At 46.0% G+C, this 16,791-nt stretch overlaps 1 protein-coding gene across 5 annotated transcripts in view; it reads left to right on the forward strand.

Moving 5' to 3' along the window:
• The window catches only part of LOC104130143 (lysine-specific demethylase 2B), an 86,482-nt gene that overhangs the window by 67,225 nt on the left and 2,466 nt on the right, over positions 1 to 16,791 (forward strand). For 3 of the 5 annotated variants that reach the window (XM_035898556.1, XM_035898559.1, XM_035898560.1), the window contains 8 exons: positions 997 to 1,221; positions 4,756 to 4,899; positions 9,817 to 9,903; positions 10,435 to 10,704; positions 13,407 to 14,080; positions 15,548 to 15,711; positions 16,128 to 16,289; positions 16,553 to 16,654. In XM_035898556.1, coding sequence (XP_035754449.1) covers positions 997 to 1,221; positions 4,756 to 4,899; positions 9,817 to 9,903; positions 10,435 to 10,704; positions 13,407 to 14,080; positions 15,548 to 15,711; positions 16,128 to 16,289; positions 16,553 to 16,654 — 1,828 coding nt within the window. Of the gene's footprint in view, positions 1 to 996; positions 1,222 to 4,755; positions 4,900 to 9,816; positions 9,904 to 10,434; positions 10,705 to 13,406; positions 14,081 to 15,547; positions 15,712 to 16,127; positions 16,290 to 16,552; positions 16,781 to 16,791 lie in introns of those variants that run through there. The other 2 variants (XM_035898558.1, XM_035898557.1) reach the window with 2 other exon arrangements.

Here is a 16,791-nt window from a genome sequence, read left to right on the forward strand (position 1 = left end):
TGCTGAGATGTGCATAAAGTGGAAAAAATGTATAAATACTAAACCAGATGAGCTTTGCAGTCCTATTATTACAATCTTTATGGAGAAAGCTGTCAGTGGTAAGAATGAGCCAAGCCAATTCTTGCGTAATTAGTCCCATACAATTACATCGTATTTAGTGATGTTTGGCTTGAGCTGCAAGTTCTTGTGTATAACAGGGAGTTTTCAATGAGAACATGAAATTTAGATATCCAGAGTGAATACGTTGCAGTTAACCTAATAATGTAAAAATCTTTTCGTGCTCCTTTAGTTTCTGTCTTAAAGGGCATTGAAATCTAGACCTGGGATGCCCTTTTTAGCCTTTGCACAGCATCAGGTAGTGTTCTATTTTTGAGCACTTGCTAGTATTGAATATGAGGGGAGTGACTCTGGAAGGGTTTTGTAGTATTTGTGTTTTATTTCCTACTTTATCACTTGGAAGTAGTTTATACTCTCCTGTTTTTTGAGGGAGATTGCTGTGGCTTGAGCCATTGCTGCTGAGTGTTTCTCTGCTGTACCTAAACTCAGAATTACTTTTGCTGCCTCCTTGGTTCTTCCACTTCCAGTGGAGGAAAGCAGACCGGGCTTAATCTGAGCACAATCCTAAGAGCTCTCTAGCTCAGAGCTCAGCAATGGCACAGGTCGTCTCTTCACCTAAACCAAGCACATCACGTGGGACTTGGTCCTGCATCGAGCTGTGTGTACATTGATTCTCCCTGCTCTCCTATTGAAGTGGGCTTGCTATAGGTCTGGGATCTCTCATTTAGGCCTTGGTTTTCTTTGTTGGTTTACAATGAATCTTTTCTTGAAAAGGCAATGGAACTCCTTCAGTTACAAGAGTGATCGTATGCATCTGTGTATAATTCTGAAACAGCTGTCGGTTTTCCATCTAAGATGTATCGACTACTGTCCAAGGAATTTTGTAGTTTGGATGGTAAGTGGGATGTGCAATTAACCTTGTGTATCTGGCTCTTTCAGAACAGGGCAGTCGGACGGCCCAAAGGGAAACTGGGCACTGCTTCTGCAGTAAAGCTTGCAGCTAACCGGACAACCGCTGGAGCACGTCGGAGGAGGACGCGATGCCGCAAGTGCGAGGCGTGTCTGCGGACAGAGTGCGGCGAGTGTCACTTCTGCAAAGACATGAAGAAATTTGGGGGACCTGGCAGGATGAAGCAGTCCTGCATTATGAGGCAGTGTATCGCAGTAAGTGTACCTGTTGCTACAGCTTGTTTGGAGTATCTGTCTCCTGATGACAAGGTGTGGAACCGAGAACTCTGCTCTGAGTAGTCTCTAAAGCATATGAGGCAAAACAGTGTAGTCCCTGCCCTCTCAGTTCAGAGCTCTTCTTCCTGTCACTTTTCTCCCCCCACCCCAAATCTTAAACCGAAATGCTCCTAAAACTTAGTAGAACGGCTGTCATTCTCAACAATACAGAAGGTAGATGTGGAGATTATTGGTACACCAGAAATTAGCTCTCAAATCATACTGAAATTCTGGAATTTGGGGGAGAAGGGGAAGAGTGGGACGTTCTGATTCAAAGGGAAAAGATGCTGAGAAATCTTTGACTGGCATCCTCCAAGATTTGGCATTGGTGACCCCAGCTCCAGGCTACTTGAGACCTTAATTTCAATTTGTTTGCTGTTACCGAGGCATATAGGAGGGATCTGATCCAGGTGAGCCAAAGAGCCATCAAGCCAGGGTCTTGTCTTCTGTAGGGACTGGAAATGGCTGTTGGAGAATGAGCATCAGAACAGGGCAAGCAGGCAGTCAGTTTCCTGGGCTCCAGTGATACATTGCCTAGAAGCATCTTGAGTCATAAGTGATAGCTTTGTATTTAACAAATATTGACAGATTAATCTTCCATTAAGTTGTCAAGCACCTTTTGAATCTGTTGCTTTCATACTGACTATCACAGAGCTTCTCCTCAGGTCTCATGTCCACAGTGCCCCCATTCAAAGGTAAAAAATAGCTTCAGCTTTTCTCTTAATTCTTTGGAAGGTCTTGATTATGCTGTTGTTAAGGAGTGTGCTTTTCTGGGGTTTTTTTTGGTTGTTTTTTTTTTTTTAAGGAAAGGAATGTTGTTTATTCATAACTGAAATATCACCCCATCTATACTGATTTCTGTCTAATTCTTTTTACTGTTCCTTTCAATTAGATTTTTTTTTTTCTTTAATTCTGATGAGGAAACTGAAGTAGAGGCATTAAATGACTTGGTCTGACACTGATAAAAAACCTGATAAGCACTTAAGGCTTCCAGTAGTTGCTCCTGGTAGCTCACTCCATGTCCTGTTCTAAGCCATGCACTGTTCTTGACATAGAGGATTGGATTCGGCTCTGCTGGATCTTTCAGTAAAGTACATAGAATATCTACCTTTCCGCAGAGTGCTTTTGCAGCTCAAGTGTCTTTTCTTTGAACACTTGATTTCCTGGAGTGTGGCATGAATTGAACAGCATGGATGAAGAATTTATTATTCTCCAGGGAGAAGAAATAGTGAAATCGTGGAGGGATTAAATTAGGGCTGCAGTATGCTTTCTTGTCCTGGCTGATGAAGGAAACTTTCATACTAAGCTGTTTCACTCTTGATACACAGGCTGAGCCTTTTGGAGATGAACTGGGTTCTCTTCTGGCTGAGTCTAGTCATCCTCTCATCCCCTTTCCTCTAATGAAGTGTTTTTCTTCTTGGTATCTGCAGTTTTATTTCCAGGAGCTGTCGTTAGAGTACAGGGCTTGGTAGCCAGGGTACTCTGATTCCTTGTCCCACCCTTCCATGCACTAGAGAAGACCTCTGTGCTCTTCGTAGGTTCCCATTGGTGTAAATAGCAGGGGGAGTAATACAAATTCTCTCCAGAGCAGCAAAAGCACAGAAAATTAACAAGTTGAACTGTTGTAACTTTTAACGGTGCTTTAAGTTTCTATAAGCAATCCTATTGTCTTTACTCTTGTTCATTATGTTCTCTAACAATTGCGGTAGTAATATATTGTGGTACCTATCCAACAGCTTCCAGCTAAAAAAAAAAACCCAAAATACCGAAGCAAGGCTCTGTGGAAGTAATGATCCCTACAGTTCTGGGATTGTGCTTTCCTCTGGTTAATAACATTGACAATATTAACTAGACACAGACTTTCATTAAACTCAGAAGCCTTAAGAGAGCCTGTACTGCTGTTTGGAGAACAGGAAACTCCTCTGCATCACTAGTTCAATCAAGAAAGGAAACAGGAGTGCCTGGGACACTATACTGCATTGAATAGGTCTGAAGGGAGCGTGGGGGCTTTGTGCTGGGAGGACAAGTTGTGATAGCATGGCTGCTGTTCCAGCCTGTCAGCGGGACAGGGCTAGTTGGGGCACAGAGGAGATTCCCTAGACACCCTTGCTCCCAGCAAGGAAAATTGTACTGCTCCTGGGATGTTTGTTCTCGTGTGTGGGTATAAATACTTGTTGTGTGGGAGATAGGACAAAACAAGTGGACAGAGCTCTTACAGCTCTGGACAACTTAGCTTTAATCTGGTTTACCTGCTGGTGGAATGGGATCCTGGGGATTCCTATTTTGTGCTTGGAGGAAGGGTGGGAATTAAATAGCATTTGCAAAATGCTTTTAAAATGGAGCGTGGGTAAGTACTGGCATGAGAAAGCAGGAAAGTGTTGCTGTAGCTAATGTATCATGTTGGTGCGGGGGGCAGCACGCTGTACTCTGTAATGGCTTGCTATACTAGGTTTTTCCCTATCTGAAACTTGCTGAAGGATGCACTGTTGCTGTATGGGTTTGGTTTGGTGTGCAAGTATCCACTTACAGATTTTATTTGCTCCATCTACAAGAGATTCTTGCGGTGAAAACCCATCTCTCTGGCTACTCAGTAGTTAAGAATTGCAACCTAATCGATTGCATTTCACATTAGAACCAGCTTCTTATGAGGATCTTCCTTTTTTTTTTCTTGTAATGAGGCTCATACCTTATTGCCGCAAACCAGAAGTTTGTTCCTCATTAGCACAAAGGTGGCTTTTTAATTAGACTGGCATTCAGTGCTTTGACATGGGTGATAGATCTGTGAGATGCTGCAGTTCCCTTTCTACCTCAGCAAAAGACAGAAAAAAATCAGTGCGCTTCTCACTTGTGACACTTGCAGGAGAGGAATTCTCTTTTTAAGTGTCGGTGCAGTGCTTTTTGCAATGCTCAGGTTGGGAGCAGGGCCCTAGATAATAGACTGTCAGTCAGAAAAAGGTCTGTTCTTGGTTCTGTTGTGGGCTTGCTGTGAGACCTGGATTGTGTCTCGTAACATCTGTCTGCCCTGTTTCTAAAATAGGGGAGCTGCCAAATTGCTAGTCAGATTGTGAAGCTTAATTGATGTGAATAGTGATGTTCTAGGTTGCTTCTTTTCCCTCCCACTGTACACTAGTGAAGAGACTTGCATGCCAGTGTCTGTGTCAGCTCACAGATTTGAGGGACCCACCAAGAAAGCATTTTCATCCATCCCTGGGAATGCCCCATGAATCTGTGTTGCCACAGGGAGGGCACTTTCATTCCACGAAACATGTCCTGTGATGCTTGGTCTGGGTACCCAGCCCCAATTGTTACCGGGTTTTCTTGCCTTCATTGCTCTCCTGGTCTGGAGCCTTCAGCAGTTTGCACAATTAATCCCTATTTATCTCCTCTTTGAAATGAGGATACTGTAAATGCACATTGAGTTCTTCTGTTCTGTTCGTGTCCTGATCAAGACTTCTTTCTGATATGTGTGAACAGCCGGTGTTGCCTCATACTGCTGTGTGTCTGGTGTGCGGAGAAGCTGGGAAAGAGGACACTGTGGAAGAGGAGGAGAGCAAGTTTAATCTCATGCTAATGGAATGCTCCATTTGTAATGAAATAATACACCCAGGATGCCTTAAGGTGAGTACAAGGATGCGATACACGTTGGAAACAGAAACTGGATTAGTTATCACCTTAACATAAAAGCAGTGCACAGAAATTGGAAAGGTTTCACATTTTTGTCTTTGGAAACTTAAGTGAGCAAAGAGTTGGTGTGAGAAGCAGGGTGGCAGCCGTGGCACCCACAGTCCTGACTGGCAGGGGGGGGGGCCCCTGTGGTAACAAGCGCAAGGTTTCACATTTTTGTCTTTGGAAACTTAAGTGAGCAAAGAGTTGGTGTGAGAAGCAGGGTGGCAGCCGGGGCACCCACAGTCCTGACTGGCAGGCGAGGATCCTCTGATGTAACCAGCGTCCCCTGTAAGCAGAGACTCTTCCTTTGGACAGCCTCCAGAATGTGTGTGGATTCAAATGTCTTGCGGGGTGTGGTTTTGGTTTGGTTTTCTTTCTTTTTTGCCTCTTGTTTAAGGAGGTGAAGAGTTTCAGTTGAGACGGGCAGCTCAAGAGGACCACGAAATCTGTCTATTTTTGGATGAGCTAGTCAGAATCCCCGTATCGGTAGCTCCTTCCTGTGTTCCACAAAGTACAAACGAGTAGTTTGCTGTTCGTGTTTGTCCAGGCACAGATGTGCCTTTCAGTGGCAGCTGGCTTTAAAGATGTTACGAGCAAATGTTGCAGGAGGAAGACTGCAGGTCTAGAGAACAAACTGAGCAAGTTTCAGGCTGCAGGAGTGCTCACCCTTGGCTGACTTGAGTCCTGTGAGCAGCTATATTCTTTGCTGGTAACAAAAGTGTCATTTTGGGCATACATTTGTGTATTAGCATTTAGAAGCCTCCTTTCTCCAGAGCTGGTTTGTTTCAGCTGATCAGCCGTTTCCTGTTGCTGATTTGTTTATGGTTAAAGTGATTTGCCAAAGCGAATGTATTCTGACACACCGTGCCCCAGAAAGCAGCTTTTGGCCCTTCTGGGAGGAGAGGTATGTTCCTTATGTAGGCCCCGGGTGATGCTCTCCTGGCCTTTTATTTTTCTTGTGCTGTACGTAGTATTGCACCAAGCTGTGTGCATGTCATTTATTAGAGCAGAAAGTAGGTAGCTGGCAAACCAGAACTGTGGCTGTCTCCCTGATTCATGAAATTGGTGCTCACAGCTCCTGCCACAGATGGGCTCTGAAAGGGAGCTTTGCTTGCTTGGCTCTGCTTAAAACAAGGCTTCGGGGGGCTGATGAAGCAATGGAGGGAGCTGCTTGTTTTCAGAGGTACCTCAGTTTTGGCTTGTAGCTGCTGCTTTGCTATTCCAGTCCTTCCTCAAAGTGCCCTGCACTCCCCCATCTCTTGCTTTGCAGTGTCAGTGATGCTTCATGGCTGAGTCCAGAGGACATGAATTATTCTCTAGTGGCAGTTCAAGTATGGTTTCCTCTCCCCGTACCACATTTGGGACTAGTTGCACAGGATGTGGGTCAGATCTGTGAAATCAAGCAAGTGCTGTTTGTTCTTCTATGTATGTGTGATGTTCTGAGTGCTGTTTTGGTAACTAAGAACAATGTTGCTTCGGGTGTTTCTGGAAATTAAGCAGTGGGAGATTTACAGTGTGCCTTGTGTGTCTTGTATTTTAATTTCTCAGTGCTTCTGTTGAGCTGGAATGGTGTGGTAACTGGTACTGTTTATTTACTGAGACAAAAGGGCACCAGTAGGGTTTCAGGATTGTCTTGGAAGGCGAGATGAGGCTATGCACCGGAGAACAGCAAAAGGAAAATGGAGCTGCTTCCCTGGTTCCCTCCTTGCTCTTTATTCCCGGGTTCCTTGATTTTCTGGGAGACGAAAATCTGTTGCCATGTTTACATGTTGCTGGAGCCCTTGACATGGGCTTAAGCCCAGAGGATGGAGTCTGTGAATAGTCCTTGTGGGAAGAGCCTTTGAATGCAGATGCAGCCCCAGGGCAGCTGCTTCGGCTGTCCCCCAAGAGAAAGCCCCTTCCTGTCCTACTCGGTAAACAGGCAGTAGTAAATGCAGACTGTCAGTCATCTCCAATAAAATGTCTGGCAAATGTACTTTTGAGGGAGACTGGAATAAACTGGATCAGTGAAAGGAGGAATGTCCTTTCCTGGCTTATTCCCATGTGGAATGAATTCCCTCCAGGATGCATCTCCAAAGCTTGCAGAGTAGTTTGGCACATGCACTGGCTAATTTGTACTCCAGGTTGTTCGTGGTTTGAAGTCCATCTTCTTGCAGCTACCTGATTTGGCTATACTTGTTCGTAGTGCGTTTTCTCCATGAAAAAGCAGCGTTGGAGGATGGCCTCTGCGGAGATTAAGGGTGGCTCAGGTGCATCTCTGCTCTGACACTTGCAGTCTTCAGGGACTTCTGTGAGTGCCTCTTGCTGGGGGAGCCCTGGGTACCAGAGCACACTAGGTGCTTGGGTTGGAACTGTGCTAAGGACAGCCAGGATGTTCCGCATACTGAGAAGTCTCTTGGGAGGTTTCTGCCGTGCTTCTTTCCTTGAAAATACAATACTGACACAAATGCTCCTTTTGCTGAAGAGTTTCTTATGAAAACTATCTTGGCGAGCATTTTGCAAGTGCAGCATTGTTTCCAGAGGGAGCTGGTCAGATTTTTGGAGGAATATTGCCTTTTCATTGTTACAGAGCATTTGAGTTGAACTGATACTGATGAACTTTCCTTGATAAGTGTCAAATTGCTAGTAATGCTAATGCTGGTTAGCACGTTTGAGCGAGTGCAGTATCTGATGCTGTTTCCTTAAGAAAGGAGTTCGTTTTCCCCAGTCGGAGCCTGTTCTTTTTCATCCTAGATGGATATAGTGATAATGGCAGAAAGGTGGATATTTAGGTGTCTTGTCAGAACAGCAGAAGTACAAAGACCTCTTCCAGCACAGCTGCACTGCTGCCCATGGGTTCGGCCCAGGTGTGTCTCGCTGCCTGTGTTGTTTCAGTCTTGGCACTCCAGAATTCATGGCTCTCACTCAGCGATGTCAGACCGGCATCCTGGGGTCTCCATATTCCCTAACAAGAAGGCTTCATAGTAGTGTAGTCTCATGTTTAGACTTTCTGAATTGCTGACCTTGTGCTGCAGGTACGTTTCTTAAGATGCCTCCCACTGTGGCTCAGACACCCACCTGCTGTTTGTAGCAAACACTCAGAACTGGCTCCCACCCAGCCTGAAAGGCTTGGGACAGATTCAATGGCAGGTTTGTGTGTGTCTAATTAGTTTGCTTACAGTTCCTCACATCTGTTCAGTTCCTTAAACTTCACAGAAGGGACAGAGCTGTAATGCTTTCCCTTCAGTAGCATTTGTTCTATATTCAGTGCGGGAAATAACTTGTTCCCAACTTGGGCTTGGGCCAGGAATTGTTCCCCTGAGGCAGAGATGTGTACAACAACTCCTGGAGTATCTTACACCTACCATGGGAAAGAAGGTTCAAAGGCACACAGTTGTGATAAAACCAGTATTTAAATTCTGCCCACTTCATTTACTCATTTATTAACTCCAGAAGACTTGCTGAGAGAGACTGACATGTCATCAGTCTCACTAGATGGTGAAACTAGAATGGCTGCTGTCTGGCTCGGGGACTTGAGGAAGCAGCTCCCCTAAAACGAGGGCTTGATCCTGCACTGCTAGTGCGTTTTTGCTGAGCTGGGAGGAGAGGAGGAAGTGTTTCAGAAACATGAAAAATCTTCAGATCTTTGCCCCTGCCTGTTTCAGCAGCAGTCTCCAGCTACTGTGGTGCTGATGCCAGTGCCTAGCTATTTGCCTTGACAGTAGCATGTTTTTGTTGCCTATAATAGTAATAAATTAATCTTCTTTTTTTTCCCCTGAGGCTTATTTCTGAATATATAACTAAGCCCTTAAATGTGAACATGCCGTCAGTGAGCGTATTTATGCATGGAGGATTTTTTTTACCTTAGCTCTACTTTTAATCCTCAGTTTCATTCACAGAAATGCCTTTTCAGAAACACCTATCTCCTGTTTGGAAAGGAATGCGGCCTCCTATATGGAAATTCAGAAACCAGTAGCTTTTCAACTGCGTAGGGCAGGACTGTGCTTTTATTGTAGTGTAACAACACTGAGCGTGCGTCTTCTCCTTCAAAAAGCACAATGTCGCAGTCTCTCAGAGGTAGTGAAGTAGTAAGCATTTTGCTTCCTTACACTAGCTGGGTAACTGTGGGTGTGAGAAACCTTAAAAATGCCTTCATGTGTCCAGTCTTTTGAATAAAAGTGCCTGTTCTCTAGCTGACTTGGCAACCATCATTTTTATTGGCACATGGGTTGAGGGCTGGAGGCATGGGACTGCTAGTTCTGATCCATAAAGAAAAATATTTTAAGGAACACTTGATTACAGTGCAGAGTGCTTTGCTTCTAAAAATGCCGAACAGTATTAATGTATGTGAGAATGTGTGTATAGGAAAAATCCCTTCTTATTAAAAGATCAGGCTGTGCCTCACTCCGGGCGGCAGGGGGGACGGGATGGGGCTGAGCTTTTCAAACAAGTGGTGTGGGAGGACATTTGGAGATGGTGTGATTACAGTCCTGGGTTTTGGTTTGGGTTGGTGGGGTGGGTTTTTGTTGGTTTGTTGGTTGCTTTTTTTTTTTTTAAGAGCAGAATGTGCCCTGTGTTAATTGGGGTTGTCATTGACCTTCATAAAAAGCCCAGACCTGAACCCTTTGTCAAATACCAATTTGGCCAGCATGCTTTCCTCCCCTGTTGACATCAGAAGGGTAATTGTGCGGGACCGAGGGCTTGCTCAGCGCCAACAGGATGGTGCAGCACCTGTGGTGATCTGGGTTTCTTTTCTGCAGCCATTGGGAGGGCAGCAGTCAATCAGAGAAAATTACGAGCTGTACAGAATGCCTCTAAATGACCTGCCTGTAGACTTCTGCAGCTTTTTGCAGCCTAATTGTGAATTGAGTTGTGCCTCTCTCTCACCAGGTGAAGGAATCGGATGGTGTGGTTAACGATGAGCTGCCGAACTGCTGGGAGTGTCCAAAGTGCAACCATGCAGGGAAAACTGGAAAAGTGAGTTTAATGGGAATAAGTGGTGCTGGAATGAGATACAAAATCTCAAGCATTCCCTCTGGCTTGTAGATATAATTTTGCCCACTAGCATCTTTTGACTTTGTGCTTAATTCAGTTGAGAAGGAACTAAGCTGATGGCTTTCTGTTCTTTAATAGCTTTTGTATTCTTGTTCCATGTACCAACACTTCACCCAAAACCTGGGGAATATTTAGGTTAGTTCTGTGCACTGCTGCATGTTAATTTCTAAGATGAAAATACTTTTTAAAAAAACAAAATCCAGAAGCAGTTACGCAAAACCTGAAGTGCCTGTTGGAATTAGAGAAACATTATTTCTTTGCAAACTGAGACAGATGCTGCAAGTGTGTAGTTACAAAAATAAGCTTATGAAGGTTGAAACTACTTTCCTCTAACTCCTTGCTAACCATTTTGTCTGTTACAAACTGATCAACCCACCAGTCTTGGAGACAACTTAGATAAAGAGCTGAGAAAGGCACAAGATATAAAGTTTGTTTGTGTTTTGTGTCTCTTTGGCGTACAAGCAAAAGCGCGGACCAGGATTCAAATACGCATCAAATCTCCCAGGCTCATTGCTGAAGGAACAGAAAATTAACAGAGACAATAAGGAAGTAACAGATGCTGCAAAACGGAAAGGGGATTGTGAAGAAACTCCCAGGCGGAAATCAGAGGAACATTCCAAAAAGACTCAAGTTGACTCAATACTGCGGAGAAAGTCAGACGAAGTGCATCTGTGGAGGAAAAGGAAATTTGAGAAACCCCAGGAACCCACTATGAGAAAGCGGGTATGACAAAACACTCTTTTCATCTACTTACACAGATGCGCGTGGGCTGGTTGGGGCTGATGTCTCTTGCCTTCTGGCTTATAGCTCATCTTGAAATCCCAGATTGTTACAAAAGAAACTGCGATGTTTTACCTTCCTTTCTGAAAACTGCTAGTCTAACGGGACAGTAGTTCTAACAGCGACGCTCGGGTTGATGTTCAGAGGCCGAAAACATTGGGCTATAGCTGTTGTTTTATTCAAAATACTAGAAAGCCCACTTTAATTGAAAAGCTTTTACAAGGTGCTTGGGTTCCTTACAAGGTGAAAATCAATTTTTGATGGAGACTCTTTCATCTTTATCCACTTGGTGGCGCATGGCGGCTTGTTTTGTGGCTGATTCAGGGATGTGCAATACTCAAAACCCATCAGAGGACCTTTAGAAATGACACCTTCTGTAGCCTGCAGAGAGGAGGAGCTGCTCACAACAGCGATGTAGACAGCTTTTCCCTGAATTTAACAGTCAGAGCTCTTGGGCCAGGCAGGGACACTGAATTATCTTGTGGATTGTGAAATATGGCATTAGGGATATACAGAAATGCTGGTTTGCAGAGGCAGAAATGAGGAGCTAGGTTTCATGTGTCTCACAAGTAAATGGCTGATGGCTTTAAAATTGGAATCAGTGGCTGGTTTTGTATTGCATGTGTAGTTCACGAGGAGTGACAGGCAGTCTGCCCCGTGAGGCTTGACAGCAGGAACGCTACGATACAGTAAATGTAGGGATTGGGGTTGCTTTGGTGGAATGAGAGCGCAAAATTGAGGATACCCATTTGTGCATATCTGCTTTCCGGCCACGCTTTCCTTTTCCCATCCCTATGGACTCACTGCTGCATTTATGGATGGCTTGAATTGCTCCATGAAAGCCCCCCAGTGCATGAGGAAGGCACTATGGATCACCAAACCTTCATCAGGCAGCACAACAAATGGCATGTTTTGGGGTTTTTACTTTTCTTTCTTCCAACAGCTAAAACTTGGAAAAGAAGAGAAACTCTTCAGGAAGAAGGTACTTTGCCTTTTTAATAGATGTGCTCTCAATGCCTTTTAATCCCCTCTCCTCATGTGAGCTGAATGGTGAGCCAGTTTCTCGATCAGTCATGTCCTTGTGTCACTGCAGGCGTTTTTATTAACACATTTACATCTTGAAATTACAGAATATCTCTCTCCATGGAAACCTTTACACTCCAGGATAGTTTAGCTGCAGTGCCTAGTTTTATATTTTCTGTTCTGTTCTCCCACATTAAAATACAGCAGCAAGGTGTGTTTTGATGACCCAAGGAATAAAACTCTGTTTCTATGTTGATGCTTCACTCTTCCTGTGTGGTTGAATCTTGCCCCTGCCACACAGCCCCTCAGCAGTCTGTACCACAGCACATCCTGGAGTCCCCCGCTGACGCCCCAGCGAGCCAGGGGTGACCTGGCACGAAAGTGCTCGTTACCTCTCACAACCTGCCATGATAACAGAAGTCCGATACCTTTAAACTAAGTGCTCATCAGTACCCTGTGTGAAGGATGCTGCAAGCTGACCGTAGTCCGATGTTGTAATTTTTTTTTATTCTAACCTGTCATTAACTTACTGTGACCTCTGCCTTTATAATATGTTAATTTGAAGACAGGGTGATCAGCTTTCTCTGCTCTGAGCCGCACTCTGAAGCACAGGAGCACATCCACTGACTTGATCCAATTAGTTTATTGCAAAAGCATAGACCTTCTGATACAGCAAGTGTGTTCACAGCAGTTCACCTTTTCTTGCCAGTCCAGATCTCTTCTTATTAGAGCTATTTCATTTTAACAGTTGGTGGCTTCTTTCTGGCTTTTAGTGATCAGATTAGACTTGAAGTTGTCCCTGGTCTTGGTTTGTGTGTCTCTTACGCTTCTATCTGGTGTGCATCAAAGAGAGGTTTGATTAATGTGAGCAAGTGAAGTGCAGTTTGCTGTCGTGAGCAGTGACCGGGGCAGGGAAGAAGGTGCCAGCTAACCCCTGTCATCACGCGTTGCGTTGGAGGTCGTCTCAGCGTGAGGTCTCGTCAGGCTAACAGTGTGTCAGACCTGTCAGTCACATTCCCCGTTCTGCATGCACCAGAGGTGGGGGAAGCTTGAGAAGACGCAGAGGAGTTTAGTAGGATGTAAAGGAGTAGCTAAAGTGTAATTAAACGAGGCTGTGAGTATCCAGCAATAGGGGCTGCAACAGTACAGCCACCATGCGAGTCAGTGATTGCGATTCAGGAGGTTTCAGAACTTGACCTTTTGGCCATCAGGCATGAATGCGTATCAGGCAGTGTTTAAAGTGGATGCCCAGTGAATGTGTCCCAAGCCTGGTTTCTTCTGGCCTGATGGGGAGAAAGCTGTCTACAGGTTGCTGTTTATCTTCTGTATGCAAATCGTCCACTGTGTAACGAGTAAGGCCTTTAAATCTGCAGGATTACGCACGGTGAATAAATGCGTTTATCACTCTCTTGGAGTCCAATAGCTGGACTCCTCATCCATGATGGCACTTGAACTTGATACCTTTGGCCAGTGAATGTACCCCTGTGCTCGGATGGGTGGGGCCCAGTGCTGGCAGGGAGCCCGACCCCCCCCGGGCAGGGCTGCCTGTGGAACATCAGCATGTGAAATATTGCCAAGTATATTCTTGCTTGAATAGTCATCCCTTGTCTCTTCCTTTTCAGCGGCGATCGTGGAAGGCTCCAGATGACCGAACTGCCATGATCAAATCCCTGCGGCGCCTCAAGCAGGAGCCAGAGGATGACCTGCCAGAAGCACCTCCCAGGTCCAAGGATAGTGACCAGTCACGGTCCAGCTCGCCCACTGCAGGTCCCAGCACGGAGGGTGCCGAGCCCAGGGACAAGAAGAAGTTCAAGATGAGGCGGAAAAGGCGGCTTCCCAATAAAGAACTGAGCAAGGAGCTCAGCAAGGAGCTCAACCAGGAGATCCAAAAAACCGAGAACAGCCTTGCCAATGAGAATCACCAACCCATCAAATCTGAACCTGAGAGCGAAAATGAGGAACCTAAGCGTGCTTTGAACAACAGCGAGAGACTCCATAGGTTCAACAAAGGGTTAAATGGGACTCCCCGGGAGCTGAGGCACCAGCTCATCCCCAGCCTGCGAAGCACACCTCGGGGAATAACCCGGCCACCGCCTTCGCTCTCTCCTCCCAAATGCATTCAGATGGAACGGCATGTTATCCGGCCACCTCCCATCAGCCCCCCTCCGGACTCGCTCCCCCTGGATGATGGGGCAGCCCACGTGATGCAGAGGGAAGTCTGGATGGCTGTCTTTAGCTACCTCAGTCATAGGGACTTGTGCATCTGTATGAGAGTTTGCAAGACCTGGAACAGATGGTAAGGAGGGCGGGAAACTGAGCTAAGTCTTAACATGTAGCGGGATGGACTCAAAAGGGGAGTGGGTGATGGAGGCACTAATGCCTCCCAGAAGAGGGGTGCAGGTCATCTCCGAAGCTCTGTTGAGCCCAAGGAGAAGGGGTGACCAGCAGCTTCCAGAGAAGTAGCATGTCTTTTGGTGCTTTCTCAGAAACAGCAGTTTCCAGCATTTCTGGTGGGAATTGTGTGTGTGAGCATCGTAGGTGTCAGCCTGCCGGGGCTGTAACGCCCCGGAGCAGCCTGTTCCATAGTTAGGCACCACAATGTTCTTGCCTGCTGGAATGGCCAGTCTAGGTCATGCTAAGTCTTGGTGTCATTCCGCCCCCAGGACTTGCTGACTGCTAATGCAGTTGTTTGTTCAGTTCAGCCATTAAATACCTACTGAGATACAGTGAAGATCTCCCGGTGTTCTCCTCAGAAGGTCTGTGCTGATTGTTTCCCTGTAGAGGGTATGTGGAGAGCGATCCCGTTTGCTGCGTTCTGTACCAGCAGAGCTGATGGAGGAATCCTTCATTATCCTGTTCACTCACAGTGTGTCCGTTCGGTGCCCGGGGTACCGGAGTGTGAACGTTGACACAGTCGGTGACTGTACAGCAGCAGGAAGCATTAGTGGACAGATTTATATGTTTCACTGAACCTGCAGTAAAGTCTCTTGTTGGCTGTCATCTCGGACTCAACTGTAATGTGCACACAGACGGGCAAATTGTAAGAGAGGCTCCTTTCCAGCACAGTCTAGTAACAAACAGGGTAAATGGCAGGAAGGTTGAGAGGTTGATAATTTGGTACAAGATGATGTGTGTGGAGCGCCTCCTCCGCGGGCTTCTTCGTGTCACAGAAAGCTGGTAAATGCCTTTTCCATGTAAGTGCAGTATTTTCTAATGGAAAAAAATGACAAAATGCGAATCTTGCGTGCTCGTTAGGACTTCCTGGTTCTTGCCCTTGAAGAACCACAAAGAGCGCCTAAGCCACATAGATAGGAATAACATAAAAGCACGGAACAGGAGCAGGGGGATCTGTGTTACAAAATTCAGTGGTTTTAAGTAAGGCAAGCACAGGGGAAGGACAGCGATACTTAGAACCAGTCTTTGTATTCAGAAGGTAAGCAGGAAGGTGGGGCTTGTCTTCAGGCTAGGAAATGGGTTTTAGTAACTGCTGTGATGACTTAAAATGAGATCTGAAGTTGTTGACACTTGTAATTCTGTGGAAATAATTCCATGCTTTATTGCATGATATATTTGATGGAGAAACTTCAAACCTACGTAACACTGTGTGGTGGTGTGCTTAGCTCAATATTGCACAGCCCTATTTTTGCTATTTTCAGTTAAATGCTGTAGTTTTCCCTACTGTTTAATGACACCTTTTAAAGTCTTGCAGAAGTTAAAACAAGTGCCAAATTAAATGCTATTGGCTTTTTTTCTTTTTGGGTAGGTGCTGTGACAAAAGATTATGGACCAAAATAGATTTAAACCATTGTAAATCCATCACTCCACTTATGCTTAGTGGCATTATTAGGAGACAGCCTGTAACCCTTGATCTTAGCTGGACAAATATATCTAAAAAGCAGCTGAGTTGGCTTATCAACCGACTGCCAGGTAAGTCATGTGTTTTTTGACTGCTTCACTGAATTCAGCAAACCAGTTTGTATCTAATCTCTGAGGAATGACTATGGGGATCCGTAGGAGAGGAGTAGGTACATAGGAATGAAGCATCGGCGGGTTAAAACGGGCCCAGAGTAGTTACGTTGTGACTACTTGATGCGCTAGGTGAAGTAAATTGGGGCAGGTCTTTGTCAACAGGTAACGTTGCTGTGGGAGGTGCCTGTGCTGACGTGATGAGCGGAGGGGGAGAGGGGGGGCAGGAGGAGGCTTACGGGTCCCTGCTTGCCCTGGCATGCTGGGTGGTTTGTCAGAGTGGCAGTGGGCTTCACCCGACCTGTGCATGGCAGTGGAGGTCACCGCGGATGTCTCTCTGGCTAGGCCGCGTGCTCCAACTTCTTCTGTATCTGCAGGTCTTCGAGACCTGCTGTTATCAGGGTGCTCATGGATAGCAGTGTCGGCACTTTGTAGTTCCAGTTGTCCTTTACTCCGAACTCTGGACGTGCAGTGGGCAGAAGGCCTGAAAGACGCACAAATGAGAGACCTCTTGTCGCCGCCCACAGATAACCGGCCAGGTAACAGACGGGAGGAGCACGCGGGAGACCTGTCCCAGCCGCTCTGTGGCTTGTTCTGCTGCTAGTGCCCCTTGGAGGAAACGGGCAGAAACCCCCGGCGCTGCTGGCGGGGTTCTGGGCTTTGCTGATGCGTGAGGTGTTCAAAGTAGTGACTTGCAACACCTCCTCGCTGGAAGCCACTGGGTAACGAGTGATGTTCTCTGGCTGCTGAACAGTCATCTGAGCCACTGTGCTGGTTTTCTGTCTGACTTTCTTCTCTTCAGGCTGCAACGGGTGTACTTTAGAGAGTATGGAAACACTTTCTTCCAGTTCAGGGAAGGAGCAGTTCTGTGGGTCATGCCACATTCGCCCGGATATCAGCTCAGGTGAAATTTTGAGCAAATCAGATCTGCTTTCTGGCATGCACTGCACAGCCTACTGCTTATTCCCGACTCGTAATTCCGCTGGGCCCCTGCAGTTACTGTCATCCCTTTTGTTTTGAAATCAGGAGGTGGCTTTGTGC

This window comes from Egretta garzetta, unplaced genomic scaffold, assembly GCF_000687185.1.
Source record: "Egretta garzetta isolate BGI_Z169 unplaced genomic scaffold, ASM68718v1 scaffold447, whole genome shotgun sequence".
NCBI classification, from domain to species: domain Eukaryota; kingdom Metazoa; phylum Chordata; class Aves; order Pelecaniformes; family Ardeidae; genus Egretta; species Egretta garzetta.